This window comes from Centrocercus urophasianus, unplaced genomic scaffold (assembly GCF_019232065.1).
Source record: "Centrocercus urophasianus isolate 14NV4802_14NV808 unplaced genomic scaffold, USGS_Curo_1.0 seq_18, whole genome shotgun sequence".
Taxonomy (NCBI): Eukaryota; Metazoa; Chordata; class Aves; order Galliformes; family Phasianidae; genus Centrocercus; species Centrocercus urophasianus.
This window is the reverse complement of record NW_024884733.1, coordinates 3,951,888-3,967,371: the sequence shown is the minus strand read 5'-3', so window position 1 is coordinate 3,967,371 and position 15,484 is coordinate 3,951,888. Positions and strand designations below refer to the sequence as shown.

Genomic DNA, 15,484 nt, shown 5'->3' with positions numbered 1-15,484 from the left:
ACAGATGATATAAGTGGAATACGGACAAAATAATGCAGCTCTGAAGTTAAAATATGGAACAGTTCCATGGGAAAAAAAAAGAAAATGAAGGACAGCTTGGCTTTTTTGATCCTTATCAATTACCTTTGTTATCAAGGTTTTAATGATTTGGGATCATGGAAAGCCACGCAGCAAACAAACGCCTCTTCTCTCTCTATAGCTAAATGGAAACGATGCTTCCTGCTGGCAATGAACATCTATTGTGATCAGCAGAACAGAGTCTGGAAAAGGCATCTGATCCCAGCGTGATGCAGAGGCAGAAAGCACCCTGCCTTTGTTACAGGATAAAGCTGAGAGTCGAACCAGCTCTTTACATGGCACCCTCTTATCCACTAAAACCTAATCTGAAGACTGCAGAAATGAGACCATCTCAGCTGGCTTTGGATCAGGAGTTGAACACGAATGTGTTCTGCCTGGCCAGCACATTCCTGCACCAGAGGAGCATCGACAAGGGCTACAAGATTTTCACTCTCTGCCCAGAACACCCTCCTCCCTCCCTTTTTCCCAGATCACTTATAAGGAACCTTGCTGCTCAGAGAATTCCAGGCCCATTTTTAAGTGCTGCCTTCTCCACTTTTAACATCCAGCCTTACTTCAGACTCTGCAAAATGTTTGCACTACTGCTGGAGCCAACCACTTCACTGATGAAGAATCAGAGAAAGAACAGTTGTGAAACACCACTATCACACATTCCTCTCTGAAGCTGCTGAATAAGTTATCCCCAGTGCAGGCTTCAGCTGCTCCCTTGATGTTTCCCAGTGTTTACAGTTGCTATGATACAATCACCGGATTCACCCTCCCAGGCCTCCAGCCTGCTTTACCTTATCAAGTTGGGACACAACCTCCCATAAGAGGGAATGCAAAACTGAGAGCTCTCTGCCCAGGTCGATATAGCCCTCAAATCCAGGCATGTTTGAGATGGTATCTGGATTAGAGATCTCCAGGAGAAATCGCTTCATTCCCCCCCACTCATGTTCCAGAAAGTCGTTCATGAAAGCCATGTACTCTTCCTTGTTACCGAACCTGCAAGAAAGGAGAGTGGGGGAACATCCAGTCAACATCTTCTGTACAAAATATACAACATGAGAGCTTGCAGACAGTTATTTACACACTTAACTTTAGATCTCCCTTTCTAAAGATCGGATCTGGGAGGAAAAAAAGAGTGGGGAACACCATTTAAGAGATCCACTGCTTTTGGTCATGTTTAAACACCAGTAACTCACTGGTTGTGATACGAACGAGGGGCTCAGCCCATCCTCTCCCTCCCACAGCAATCTGTTTGCTCCTCCCCTTCTCTGCACTCCCTCCCCTGCAAGAGACATGCCCTTGTTACCATTCAGCTGGGAATTTTGGAGGAGGAGAAGGGGAAAGTCAAGTTCCTCAGTGGGAACAGTCTTTCTTCTTTAGAAACAGAATACACACTGACATGTTTATGCACAACTCTCTTCTTGGGTTTATACGGTGTCCCTCTACCATTCAACACAGCCCAAATCTGCGTGTGAAGAGGTGTCCCGAGGGGGAAGAGGTGTCCCGAGGGGAACAGGCTTCACATCTAAGCGAGAACTTTCTTCCATTTCTAAAGCTGACTTCGACCTGCTGTGTGCAGACACGACTACCAAGCCCTGCTCTCCTCACTCCACTGCACCCCCCAGTCGCTTGCAGCCCTAGGGGCACAGACTTCAGTTTTACTGTCACCACCTACTTAGCAAAATTGGCGAGATTCTGAATGACTTTAGCAATAAGTGTGAGCGTTCGCGATGTCCGGTCGTCGGGATACTCCTGCATGAGGCTGAAGAGGCTGGGGGACATGATGGCGGGGCACAGGAAGCGGAGGAACAGGGAGGCACTGATCAGCCGCTCGCTGATGTCCTGCTTGCCCCTGCTCAGGCACTGCTGCTTCCAAGATGCAAACACCTCCTTCAGCTCACGAGGGAACACGCTGAAAAAGAATAAACCGGGACGTAAAATTGCATGGGCAATGAGATATAGCAAATTGAGCTGATGATCAATCACCTGAAACAATTATCTGTGAGAAATTGTAATCGGCTTTATTTATTGTCTCTTGTCTCCCCTAGGCTAGGAAATGTCATTAGGCATCTATTCTTGGATGCTCACTTAATCTGGTGATACTTAAGTACTCTTTAAAGCATCCGTTTTAATATCTATTAGACGAAGCCCTTTTCAGATGCTGACTTACAAGCTAAGAACTACCTATCCATTGCTATTGGGAGCAAACACGGTGTTAGAATATGAAAAACAAACTGAACCAAACTGAACTCCATGACTACAACTGTTACCTGGCTTGTTAACCTCACTCAGTGCTCCACATGTGCTCCCCTTGAAGCAGAAAGGCCCTTCTTGCAATGGCACTCAGAAACAGAGATTAACAGAAAGCTCTCGGGCAACATTTCCTCCATCCTTGTGTTTTCCTGCTCATTTTTACAGATCTGAAGGGGCTGAGAGCTTTTCCCTGAATATCTGAACTTTCAGCTTTTAATCCCAAGCCTAAACTCAGCTGCAGTGCTCTCACCGGATTCTCTCCCAGCTGCAGTTCCCTCGGCACAGCATGCCAGCAGAAGCTGCAGTAGGTATGGTATACTGCACTGCAGCACCCTGGCCTGGGGCTGAGTTCCACCTGCAGTACTTCCTCACACAGTAAGACAGTGACAACAAACAAGAGCAGGATTGGAAGATCTACTGGATGGTCTATGCTATTTCCCTGTGCAACTGTTTTCCCACCTGTAGAGGAGGAAGGGGCACCTCCTGAGCAAATGACCTAACAGGGGAGAAGAGAAGCCTCACCAGTAGGAATTGATAATCTTGCAGAAGGCCAGCTCACAACACATTTTCAGGTTGCTCTGATGGTCTGTTAATTCACTGGATGAACATTTGCTGGGATCCACTTCACAGTTTTCATCTGACTCATACAAAGCCTTGATAAACTCCCCTGGACAAAAGGAAGAGGATGACAAACCGGGGTAATTACATGAGAAGCCTCCTTGGCACACCTTTAAATCCTGTTTATGCCTTTCCTTGGCAACTGCCTCTTGTCCTCTCCATGTCTGCAATAGTCTCCAGACACCAGCTGTTAGGGACACAGCTCCTCCCAGCTCTTTCAGGCCAGCATTTGCTCTGGCAGATCAGACGACTGCTGCTAATGCCTCAGCCTGCCGTGCCCCCACTGCCCCCACACCCAGGCACAATAACAGGACGGCTTTGCCGTAGCCCCGGCAGACGCTGCATTTATAGCCTGGAGAACAGGATTCGACTCTGTACTCCGACTGCATTATCAATCATATGATTATCCACAGCCTCAGAAATGAACCTTTGCTACTTATCTTCAGAATTTCTTCAGGAAATATATTTGACAATGTTATTTATTTTTCTTCATTCTAAATTTACTGTTTTTTGAATTTTGAAGTGTCACCTTGCACTTCAGTAAGAGGACTAGGTAAGTACTACCAGTATTCTCTTCCATCTGCATCTCACAGCATTTTCATAACCCTCATCCTTCAAAATCCCTCTCTTACAGTGTCACAATGGAAAATGGACACAGAAACAGGTGAAGTTCCCTTAATGAGCTGGAATGAGCTACTTACTGCTTTTCCTATCTATGGTAGAATGCCAATCACAAGGCAAACCCCTTAATTCATTCCTTTAGTTATTCAATGCCTTCTGAGTTCATCCCCTCAGATGATCTTGCTGGCTGCAAGCTAACACCAAGAGGCTTGTTTGTGCAAGGGGCCTTTGTTTCTTCTTGCTTTGTTTTCACACAAACCCTCAGTGCTTCCCCCCCACCTGAAGCCAGCAGTGTTCTCGCAACCAAAGCAGGTGGCACATCTTAAGCTTTTTTGTTGGGATCCAAAACATTTCTGCTGAGGGCATCTACATCACTTAATCGCCAACCTTTCGGCATCATTTCTGTGTGAGCCAACTCTGTTTCATCTCTTGTTTGCTGGGTATATTTTTTTGCTTAACCACATTTGAAATTTACTCTTTGTGGTCCACAAGGCCCTGCCTTTATCACATATTAAAAAGCACTTATGAATGCAGCAGAGCTAACACTGAGCACAGCGTTGTTAATTATCTCAAAGAATGTGGCATCTGAGCAAACCGACTGGGCACACTGAAAACTTGACTAAGAATTAGTACTGCTGTGAACAACCTTGCCCTGGGATACAGACAGGCTGGATGGCCTCCAGGGATTTTCCATCTCTTTTGCCTATGGCTTCCAATCTTACAGCACAAAGCAGTCCCCTGCTTGCCTGTCCACACTGAGAGCTCAGGACTGGGATGGTGCTCAGTGGTTCCATCATGAGAATAAGATACCAGGACAGCCAAAACACACACAACCACAGAGCCAACTATACTGACCCTTGCAGTACTAACTTAGCCAGTTATTGCCTTGATGACTTGCCAGCATCTGAGATTGCCGACAACAAGCAAGACTGCTGGGAAAGCAAGCTGGTGTTTTATTTTATGAAAGGATGTGGCGTGGAACTTGGCTTTGCCCTCAGCTTGTTCCTCTTGTATCAGTTTCCAAAGCTTTCTTCATCCGAGAAACAACAATGGGATGGGAGGCTCACTGTGCAATCTTGGGTAATAGAGATGGTGGGAAGGTGGTAACTGCTAACCAGAGAGGGGCACATGCCTTCTAGCCCTCTTTCTGGAGTTATCAGTTGTGTACACAATAATTCCCAAGGCAGTGGCACCGTCCTGAAGTCATTGCAGAAGCTTTTTCAACACAAGGAGTGCATACTTCATACCTCTGCCTGGAATTTCCACCTAACTGGATTGCACCTGATAGCAGGTTCACTCCTGACACACAAAGTACTCCATTCCCACGGTTACAAACCCTTTTTTAAACCTGGTCATAGAAGAGGTGGAACAGTCACCATTGCTCACAAAGTAACTGTGCTGTTATACCCCTCCAACACCAGCCATACAAAAGGTTACCCAGAAAAGCAGTGTCATGATGTAAACATGCTGAGGGACACAGCTGTATCAAATCAAGTTAGCCCTTCTTTGGCTGCTACTGCTACAAGCACCGATGAACATCTTCCTCTGCAGAGAGGAAAGGCATCAAGAACAGAGAGCATGTGTTCTGCTGCCTGGATAGCTGCTCACACACTGCTAAATGTAGCAAGGTGCACAGAGCTTCAGTCACACTGCAGAACTCAGAACACACGCTGTGACTCTCATGTCACCAATCCATGTGGTGAGGGCTCTTCACACACCTTGAGAAACGTGGGGCAATGCAGCGTGGGAACAAGGGATAACGTTATGGAGAAATGCTGGGTGTGGAAGGGCCATTCCAACTGCATCACTAGAGCAGCTCTTGTGTCTCAGCACAAGGCCCATGCTTGACTGGTTCTCTGCATCAGGATCAAGCAATACAAACAGCTGACAAAGAGGTACATTCTTACCTAACGCATCGTGGAGATACTTCTGCCCTACCAACTTCAGGTATTCCTCAATAGCTTTGGTAGCAAGCGTGTTCTCCCTGAAGATCAAGACGTCGTGCTCCCCACAGCGATCTACCTCAGACATCACCAGATCCGTTAAGAAGTCCTGAAGGAAAAGGTAAGATAGCAGATTAGTTTAACCAGACTCACACCAGACTAACTGCAGAAGCCCAGAAGGAAGGAAAAGCAGAAGAGACAGAGAATTACTGAAATAACTGCCCAGCTTAGCAGAAGGGATCCATATGCTACCTGTACAGCCAGAGCTCCTCTTGTATTTATTACATTTAAAGAGATTATAAATCATAATTTATAAAGGGAGAAACAAAGAAAACCTTTACGCCAAGCTTGTGTTTCAGTTTAGATCCTGAAGAGAAATCCTCATCAGTTTGTTTATAACTGCTGAAAGCAACCGTGATTTTATGATTGCGTTTTAATATTGAATATTACATACAACCTTGGATTTAAAAATCCAAAATGGAAGTGCTGCACAAACTCTCATGTATGCTTACAACAATTTGACTCAGAAAAGAAAAGTGATTCAGGATTTGGGAAGAAAAATTGATGGGATGCTGTGTATGGCTTAACTTGTTCTGTACTTAAAGGCACAGACAGGAACAATCAGTGAGTTTTGATACAGTGAATTCTCTCTTGATGCAGGGTCCAGATCTACAGTCACACCTGAGTAAGGACATGCAGCATTTCACAAGAAACACTCCTGTTTCACTACAGCCCACGTCAGCCCCTGCAAAGTCCTCCAGGAGAGGAACTGCCATTCCTCCTCATCACCACTCTCTCTTAAAACTCTTCCAACCCTCCCACCCAAAAACCAAGCAACCAAGGAAAAAAAACAAAAACAAAACAAACAAAAAAGAAACATAATAATGTGACATCAATTAAGGCTGAGTGACTGCAGTTTGAAGAGCACTACAGTAAGGATTTATAACCCCATTAAGGACACAAACCAAGACGTGGTGCTGGCATATGAATGCAAAAAAAAAAAAACCCAGAACAAATGAGATACAATAGGAACGTATGAAAAACACATGCAGTCCTGTTGTTTTTCAACCCCTTATTGCTTCTTTTAAGAAAACTCTTCATTTTCACCTGGTGCAAACATCAGCTGCACCACCACGCTGTGACATGGAAACCTTTGCAGATTAAGGCTATGGCAGCCTAAGGAACTCGATACTTCCAGCAAAGAGAGCTCCAAACTTACAGGCACTAGGAGAGCAACGGTATAACAGTAACTTCTCTACTTGCTGGAGGCAGATAAACCAGAGCCTGCTTTCCAGGAGGATTTCAACACAGCTCTACAGGAGCTGCCCCAGCTACCAACCTCTCTAGGTCAGACAAACAGCTGGTAAGCAACCAAGGGAATCACGCAGTGCCACAGAGCACCAGCCTTCCTGAGATCTACATCAAGCAATGGGGGAACAGTAGAGAGTGGGACACTTGGGAGTTACAGTGGGATCTTCTCAGAGCAGCTAATGTAAGCTGTCCCTTGACTGCTTTTGTGGTCATTTTCCCACACCTCCAACTCTAGCCTGTGCTCAGAGGTGCTTAACTTGCTCTAGCTGGCATTACTGGAAGGAGCTGGCTACAGCTTGGTACTACTCCCATACAACACCTGCATGAATCAATGCTTGTTAATGCCTCTCAGAATTTCTGGAAACCTGCAGGATATTCACCCACAATCTGTTCAAAGAAACCAGGGCTCACAATTACTGCATTACAGAGAACCACCAGCATGCACCTAGAAATCCTAATACCATTCTTCGGGCAGGTGGGATCACCATTAACTGAGTATGGATTCTCCAAATGGCTGTTCAATTGCTGACCAAATCGATGTTCGTGTTGATTAGCTGACTTAGCACTGAATCAACTATGGCATGCTGCTGCTGGCTGTACTGGAGATGTATCTATGGAAGTTACTCTCCAGTCTATTTAATTGTTGCTTACTTATCTCTTTATCTAGCATCACAATTCTAGAAACACAGAAAAGGTTCCTGAATACTTAAGTGCAGACTCATTTTTCAGTCCTCCCACTTACACTTTGTACACAGTATCTTTAACCTTCCTATCAACTCAGGCACTTAATCTGTGTTGGTGTGGTACCTATTTGCATGCCTTCCTGGCAGATGTAATCGCCAAGTCTTTAAAAACACTTTTGAGGCCCTCTTCTCAGCCTTAGCCCATCAGGCAACCTTGTGTGGCTGCTTGTGGTCACACCAGTCCAGGAATCCTATTTTCTACAGGCTGGCAGTTGAGAAGAGATCACCTATCACCAGGAGACAGGAGCCATTTTGACAGTGGCCTCCCACTCTTACCTTAGCTCTCCCCGTGCTCTGAAGAATATGCACCATTGCACAAGCCATCTCTTCCTTATTCCTTACACTGATGACTGGCTCCAGCACGGAGCACAGCATCGTGTAGTTGCTGGTAACAAACTCTGCAAACTCCTTGTATTGCTCCATGGGTAAGATGGTGATGGTCTGATAACGCGACTTGATGCGAATGGAAGGTCCTCCTGATTTCCCTTTGTTGGGTGTAGGTGTGCTGACTGGGTACCATTTTTCCACAAACTGGCGACCCGTTACAGTGGCCATGGGAATGTTGACCAAGCCGACGTAATTGTTTTTGTCCTTTTTCTTTTTCTTCTCCACATCCTTGTAGATGTGAACCGTGATGCTGTGAAGAGCTGGGAGACCGTAGAACTCAAAGTGCTCTCCCCAGAAAATGTTATCTGCTTTCGTTTTGCTGGTGGTGCGGGCAAAGAGAGTGTCATCAAGGCACAGCTCACAGAAGTATTTCTTCTTGGGGGCCAGGTCCTTTGCCTCAATGATCCAGAGACGGAGCACATTTTCAGCTCGGCGGCAGTTGTCCTGCACAGAAGAAGGAATTCAGTTTTGATTCGAAATCTCTAAAATATCAAGCGTGTTGTCTTATAGAGAAGCAGCAAAAGGCTGCCCTTCGCATCAGAGGTAGGGACGGAATCTGAATTTGCACAGATGTGCCTCCACATTAAACCTTGAAGCTCTGCATCCCTTCCTTCCGAGGCACCAGAAATCCAGTTTGAAACATCATAATCAGGCATGGGGAGATCAGGAAGCAACGTGACATGATTTATTAATCAAAGCTTTAACCTACTGCACCGAATGGAAAAGAGCACAGCAGCTTTTGATACACTTCTGAGTGGACTCTTCCCCGGACTAAATTAATTGAGCAGGTGTCTGTGGAAAGCCCTGTTACACCAGACTAAAACCCAATCATATCACCAGTGTTGCCCCAGTAATCTCACTTCTGTAGTTTCTGTTACCTTATTTGGCTGCACGGTTCTGCGTAGGTTTTCCATCCACTTATCCCTCTCTGCAGCAGAGGAACAGCTGAAGCATTTACTGCCGCTGGAGTAGGTTACCTGGAACATGGAAATGACAGGCTGAGTTCAGGCAAGCCTAGGAGACGTGTAAGGGGCTGCAAGAAGCAATGCTTGAGCAACTAAGTAAACATGAAAAAGGCAGGAAAACAACAGAGGAGCCTGCAAGGCAGAGAAGTTAAAAGGCCCAAAAAAAAATGCAGAGAGAAAAAAAAAATGTCAGTTCAAATTAAAGTTACATATGAGGAGCACCAAAGGCTCCTCTTAAAGGCTTTTAAACGAGGCTTTAATCAAGCAGTTAATTTTTTTTTTTAACGCTTCTTAATTGATCCATAGCTCTTAAACTCTTGTAGTTTCCCCTGCTAGCTCTCAGACAGATGATTTGGTTACTAACAGGCTGAAGGCAGACAGAACATTGTATTTATACAAGTTAGAACACAGTGCAAATGGTGTCTTCAGGAAACACAAAATGTTTCTGACAATGAAACACAAAACAAAGGAGCTGTGCTCTGAACTAGCCCCTGCACCCAATGCCATCCACAATCCTGCTTCATGCAGGCGTGAGCCACCTTGGCTCTTTCACATGTATCTGGCCTGAAAAGCCTAATTTACCCTTCCCATTCATCTGTACACACAATTAGAAAGCAGTTTGAGGCAACAGTCCCAGAGCTCTGATGCTGCCAGTATTTTCACAGCACACCTCAAACCTAAGCAAGCTGGAAAATGCTTCCAACCGAAGGAATACGAGGCTGAAGCAAACAGGAGCAGCTCCTGGATCCACCCCGAGGGAGAAGAGCCTGATATGCTGGTTTTCTGCAGCGCAGTTTCCCAGGTTGCAGATAGATCTCTGCCCCAGAAGGTACACATCTGAGCAACCCCGCAGCAGACAGACCGGACCAGCTGCCTATCACCCCTGCTGCCAGATTACGGCAGGTTTAGATACAGCCAAACAGCACACATGGATATGCTGTAAGGTAAGCACTGTGCTCACACCAACAGCAAGAGGCTCCCGCTGCACGGTGCAGCAACATGCCCACCGTCACCGGAACCCCTCCTGCAGCAGCCAGGGAACAGGCTGGGCTGACAGAAGCAGGTTCAGACTGGAAATCACATTTCTCAGTTATAGCATAATTTGTACATTTAATTCTAAGTAAATCTGGGGAGAACGAACACGCAACTTAGGAGCAACAGTATGTTTCAACCATGCATTCGCATCCAAACTACAGATGCTTAGATACTTTCTAAGATAATGAGAGTTTTCCACTTTGAAGACGCAGCAGCTGTAGATTTCCCTGCACTGATGGCTCGGCCCCAAGGACTCCGCCAGCCCCCACCCAAACCCCCAGGAAGGTTTGGCTGCAGACCCCTTCTCCTATTACAAAGAGAACAGTGCCCCGCCAGGCTTCAGACCGACTGCGCCGCTTCTATTCGGAGAACGCTCTTTACCTCAAAGCAGAAGTCCTGTCCAAGGATACTGCTGTGCAGGGGCTTTACAAAGACCTTTTCTTCTGCCCCAAGGTCCAGGGCCTCCACTGCGCTGCCGGGGCTCAGCAGGGACTCATGGGAGCGGGACTCCTTCAGCTTCGGCAGCCCACGTGATCTGCAGAGCAAGGGGAGAGGAAACAGCCGTTTTCTCACAATTACCAGCAGACTTGGCAAGATCTCAGAGAAAGCTGCCAGTTGTTTATTCACAGCAACTACCACAGTTAGCCTGTAAGCCTGACGACAAGTAACGTCAGTCCAGTAAGCCCTGACTCCTAAGGAAGCATCCTGGGCACAACTCTGTTCCCACCCACCCGACCATTGCTCCCGCTGCCCAGCAGTGGCAAACCCCTCTAGAAGATGCTGATTTTAGAGGTGACAGTAGTGTCACAACCTTCTGCAATAAAGTCACAGCATGCTTTAGGCACAACCAGCATTTCTACTTTTAAACATCATGCGCATACACGTTTTTCCTCCAGCTGGAACTCAGTCAAAGCAATGAGGGAGAGCACCTGTCCCAGCTTAGCAGAAGAGGAGCTGTTTACCTGGCAGGTCTGATTTGTAAGATGCTCAAGCTCACATTGGTACCTACATCTGTTCATCTCTGAAGGTGCAGAATCACAGAATCATTAAGGCTGGAGAAAACCTCTCAGATCCCCATGTCCAACCCCAACCCATCCCCACCACGCACACCTCCCTCAGTGCCACGTCCCCACGGTTCTGTAACATCCTGTAACACCTCCACGGATGCTGACCCCACCCCACTCCCTGGGCAGCCTATGGAAGTTTAACAAGAACATGGGTATCATGAAGGAGTCACAAAAAGCAACAAGCAGAGTTCAGCTGAATGCTCTTTTGTGCAAAATGAAGTGCTGAAGGTATTCCAGCAGATTCACGTACAAGAAGATGTATTGAACACAGAAGGAGAACTTTGTTCCCATTTAATATATTAAATGACCTAAACGCAGGCAGCAAAAAGCTTTCACCAGTGGGACATTACAAAGACACTGATTTCAAATGCAAAACAGCAGCACTGGTACAAATGCTTTGGCTGCACTGTGCATGCTTTGTTACAACAGGTTCCAGCAGCAGCTGTACCAACGCAAACCCAAAACCTCAGCCATGTATAATTGAACACTTGCTGCAGTTAAGGTAGGGCAAGTCTAAAATAAACACACCACAATACACCACTTTAATACCATCACTGCAAAATCCTCTCTAATTTCTCCTCTCAAGAAAGCACTGCTGAGGTCACTTGGCTTCTATCCCTGCCCCAAACTCTCAGCAATTCCAGCCCTAGCCGAGTACTTTGGTGCATGATGGAGGGGAGCTGGCTGAGAGCCTGCAGCTACCACTAGCCTCAGCTCCTTGGACAGAAGGAAAGCATGCAGTGGTCACAAAGAGGAGGGGAGAGGGAAAAGAAGACAACAAGAGCACCAAATAAAGGACAAATTTTGCAAATCCCTACTCAGCAGAGGCTGCATTTGGAGGAAGACAAATCAAGCCCACCTACATGAAACAACTGTACAGCCACTTAGCAGTGCATCCCCAAAGCATAGCGGTGCCACATGTCAGAGTCCTCCGTTTCGAGCCCAGTTCTGTGGGCTACATCTCAGACAACAAATCCTGCTGGGAGAGGAAGGGAGGCCCAAAATCCAGGAGGAGCTGTTTCTCAAGCCTCAGGTCCCGGATTTCTGAGGAGCACTGTGCCAGGAGGATGTGCTGGGGTATGGAGAGCTGCCTTGGCACTGTAAGCACTGCCCTCACTGCGCACTGTCCCAGGGGTGCCACGAAGAGGCTCCTGGCACGTGTTGCCATGGCACAGCTCTGTAAGGAGATTAGGGGAGGCTCGGGGAGCCTGCTCTGCTGATGTGGTGAAGGTGACTTTTCCAGAAAGGACAAAGTCCGTCTTCTTCCCTTCCTACAATGAGTTTAAAGAGACCCAGACAATGAAGGACAGCAGAAAGAGTGAGGCATCTTCCAAAAACACCTCCACGCAGCCTCTGGGGCCGGGGTGGGGGCTGAGGGGGTTACATGACAAGCTGTACAAAGTGCCTGCACATCCCATCTTGAGAGTTACACCTTCCAGGAGCATCCATTCTGCTCAACTTGTTAGCTTTGAACATGCGCTTTGGTGCAGACCAGCTGCAGAAGGTTGGTTGTGTTGGCTCAGGAGGCAGCGGTGGAGGAATGCCGATCTGTTCGAGCAGCTCCTTGAAGCTACCATACTTAAATAGCTCATTAAACTGATTAAGTGGCTTAAAATTGGCACTTTGTCTTCCATAAACACCACAGCAGTGCTGGAAAGCTGTTGGTTAGAGGCAACCACACGCATTTAGGAACATAAATATACACATTTGTAATCCCCACAATATATATTTCACCTATTGATAGATCTGCAATGCAAATCATTTATATGTGCCTAAATCAGAAGCGTCCCAATCAATAAAGGCAATAATTACAGGGAAATAATAGTTCTCTGCTTCTTAAAAGCCACATCTGATGTTCTGAAGCCATCAGTAAGAGTGAAGGAGAATTGCTTGCAGGCTTCCCTTTTGCACAGGGGCAGAGTTAATAAGTCAAAGTCACTGACTTGTTTCCCAGTGCCCAGCAAAGGGGCAGGATTAACAGGGTCTTTTCCCATATTAGTTAGGGAGCTGCTGGTAACAGGAGTGCTGCTCGGAGTCTCTGCTAAGAGAGGTAATCCCAGGGAAGCAGATTACTGTAAACAGGAAGATCACGCATGCACAAGGTGGGGGAAGGGTTGTTTGTCCAAATCTGTTTCTGCTAAACAGCTCCATTAACAACCCAAATCCTGATTTACAATACAATTAACTTCAAGTGACAAATTTCCTGCGCTTTTTCTGTTCACTGTTGCACACAGCAAAGGATCACCAAAGATGATGCACGAGTTCAAAGCAAACAGTTACCAACAGCACTGACGCTTCTCTCATAGCTGCTTTCCACAACTCCTTTCCAATGGGAAAAGCAGGTGGAAGAGATGATTTTCAAGGACTGCTCTGAGCTCCTCGCTTCATATTTTGAAGCAGCAATCATAAGAGCTGAGCAAATTCCTCCTAAGTCAGAGCCCATGTTGCCCTGAAGCGCTGACCGAGCAGCAGCAAAAGGTCCCTCCAATGGCAGCACCACACAGCCCTGGCTGACACTCTCTCCTTGCACACAAATTCACTTTTGCTGCTGCAGGAAGCTTGTAAGCAGGGAGCTCAGCTCCTCCAGGTTTTGGTGTCAGCCTTTTAACAGACTGCATTCTACTGTCTATAAGACACGCAGGATAAAGGGTTAAACCCTAATTGCTCTCTGGTTATGAAGCTCTCCTGCTGATTCTGACCTATTTAAAAAGCCAAACAAAAAAGCACAAAAGACTTCCAATTACGGAGCTTTCCAGGGAGAGCACTGTATTGCCTGGAAAACAAACGTGTGGTCATCAATAATCCAGAAGATAGAAATTAAAAAACAGAAGAACGCATAGAAATAGAGAAAGGAGCTCCCAAGGAATAGAGTCCCACAGTCTATGTTTCCTTTACCAACACAAACTGGCGTGAAGGCAAAGAATTCTAAAGCGAGTTTTTTGCTCAGCCCAAAGACCCACAGCTGAATTCAGTACTTAACCACTCGCAAAGCCACAGCAGCAGCTCTCTGCTCTGCTCAGCGCTGCTCTTGGGATCGCAGCTCTGCTGCACCGCGCCCCGATGTTGGCAGCATGGTCTGCAACAGGACGGCAGGGCAGCAGCAGTGGGCTCCCCGTGCAGGCATTCATTCTGCTAGCACACCACACCCTGCTTCATTATCCAGCTGCCTATTAGCAAAACACCCTATGACTTGGTCAACAATTCTACAAGTCCAACCAGTTTCATCATTATCGTTGTTTTTTAAGCCAGACGCCAGCAATTTATATTGGAGGAGCCTGGGGTGTGCTTGTACTGAGGGGCTGGTGGAGCCTGCAGCAGGACAGGGCGACGGCTTCCAACAGACAAGCTGCCCTTGGGATGTTGCTCAGTTTTCACTTGGAAGCTGCACGAGGAACCAAAAAAACTGGCTGAAAGAAACACGTCTCACTCCAAACAGGAGATGTCTCTCTTGAAACAAGCCACTCCTCCCTTTTCCCCGTGCAGACAGAAAAAGATATGCTGAATGAATACAAGCTCTGACTGAGTCGAGCCTTAATAATGCATTGCATAATACAGATTTTATCCTCGAGTCTCAAGCGGAACAGAAATCACCCACCTTTTTTTCTTTTTGAAAAGGGGGATTAAATTACAACAACCAAATATGAGAACGCAGGAATAGGAGGCGAAGAAGAGAGGAGGGAGGAGCACAACTCACCGAAAGTAGAAGAAGCCGTCGTTGGAGCAGCGGTGCCGCTTCACCATGAAGCCCAGAGCCATGGCTACCTGCTGCCCTGCTGCCCACCACAGCCCATCCTGAGGGAGCACGGAGCTGGACCTGCGCTCGGCCACCACCATCGGATAATGCCATAAAATGACTTTTAGTGCATCAGCAGGGTTCCCACGTGGCACTAAATCCCAACAGGGGAAAACCCTCCCAGCTGTCTGCACAGCTTTGCCGCAGTCGCTGAGACCACATGCAGCCGGTCTCAGCAATCTCGGCTTCCTCTCCAGGCATCAGATGGAGGTGAGAGCTGGGGGTCCTCCTGGACACATTCTCCAGTTGCCCCAGCTGAAGACATACGTGGTCCTTCCTCACAATTTTACTTCTCCTCATGCTTTTCTATGTATTACTGACAGAAACAACCTACGAGAGAAATGCCTGGGTTGGAGAGCCCAAAGAACGTGCTGGGAGCCAGGCTAGAAAGGCAGTGAAGGGTGATTTGTGGCGCCACAGAGACTTGTGGCAACAGCTGCCGATAGCCCACTGAGATGCTGTGCCACCACATGCCTGAGAGCTTCGTGCCAATCTGGCAATGCCACAACCAAGCAGAGTCCTTATGCTAGTGGCCTGTGAAGGCTAAACACGAGTTTTCACCAGGCAGACCCAGACCGTGGAGTAATAGAAGTGGTGTTACAGAGGCTGTGGATTCAAGCACAACACTCAGCTACCGGCCACAGTGGGCTCAATTCTGCAGGGACACCAGTTTTTTCTTCAC

General features: G+C 47.0%; 1 protein-coding gene across 9 annotated transcripts in view; it reads right to left on the bottom strand.

Moving 5' to 3' along the window:
• The window catches only part of RASAL2 (RAS protein activator like 2), a 149,978-nt gene that overhangs the window by 12,783 nt on the left and 121,711 nt on the right, over window positions 1-15,484 (bottom strand). For all 9 annotated transcript variants that reach the window (XM_042819276.1, XM_042819277.1, XM_042819279.1 and 6 more), the window contains 7 exons: window positions 10,324-10,477; window positions 8,821-8,919; window positions 7,832-8,386; window positions 5,466-5,610; window positions 2,842-2,986; window positions 1,742-1,978; window positions 861-1,062 (listed from right to left, as the gene is read on the bottom strand). In XM_042819276.1, coding sequence (XP_042675210.1) covers window positions 861-1,062; window positions 1,742-1,978; window positions 2,842-2,986; window positions 5,466-5,610; window positions 7,832-8,386; window positions 8,821-8,919; window positions 10,324-10,477 — 1,537 coding nt within the window. The remainder of the gene's footprint in view (window positions 1-860; window positions 1,063-1,741; window positions 1,979-2,841; window positions 2,987-5,465; window positions 5,611-7,831; window positions 8,387-8,820; window positions 8,920-10,323; window positions 10,478-15,484) is intronic.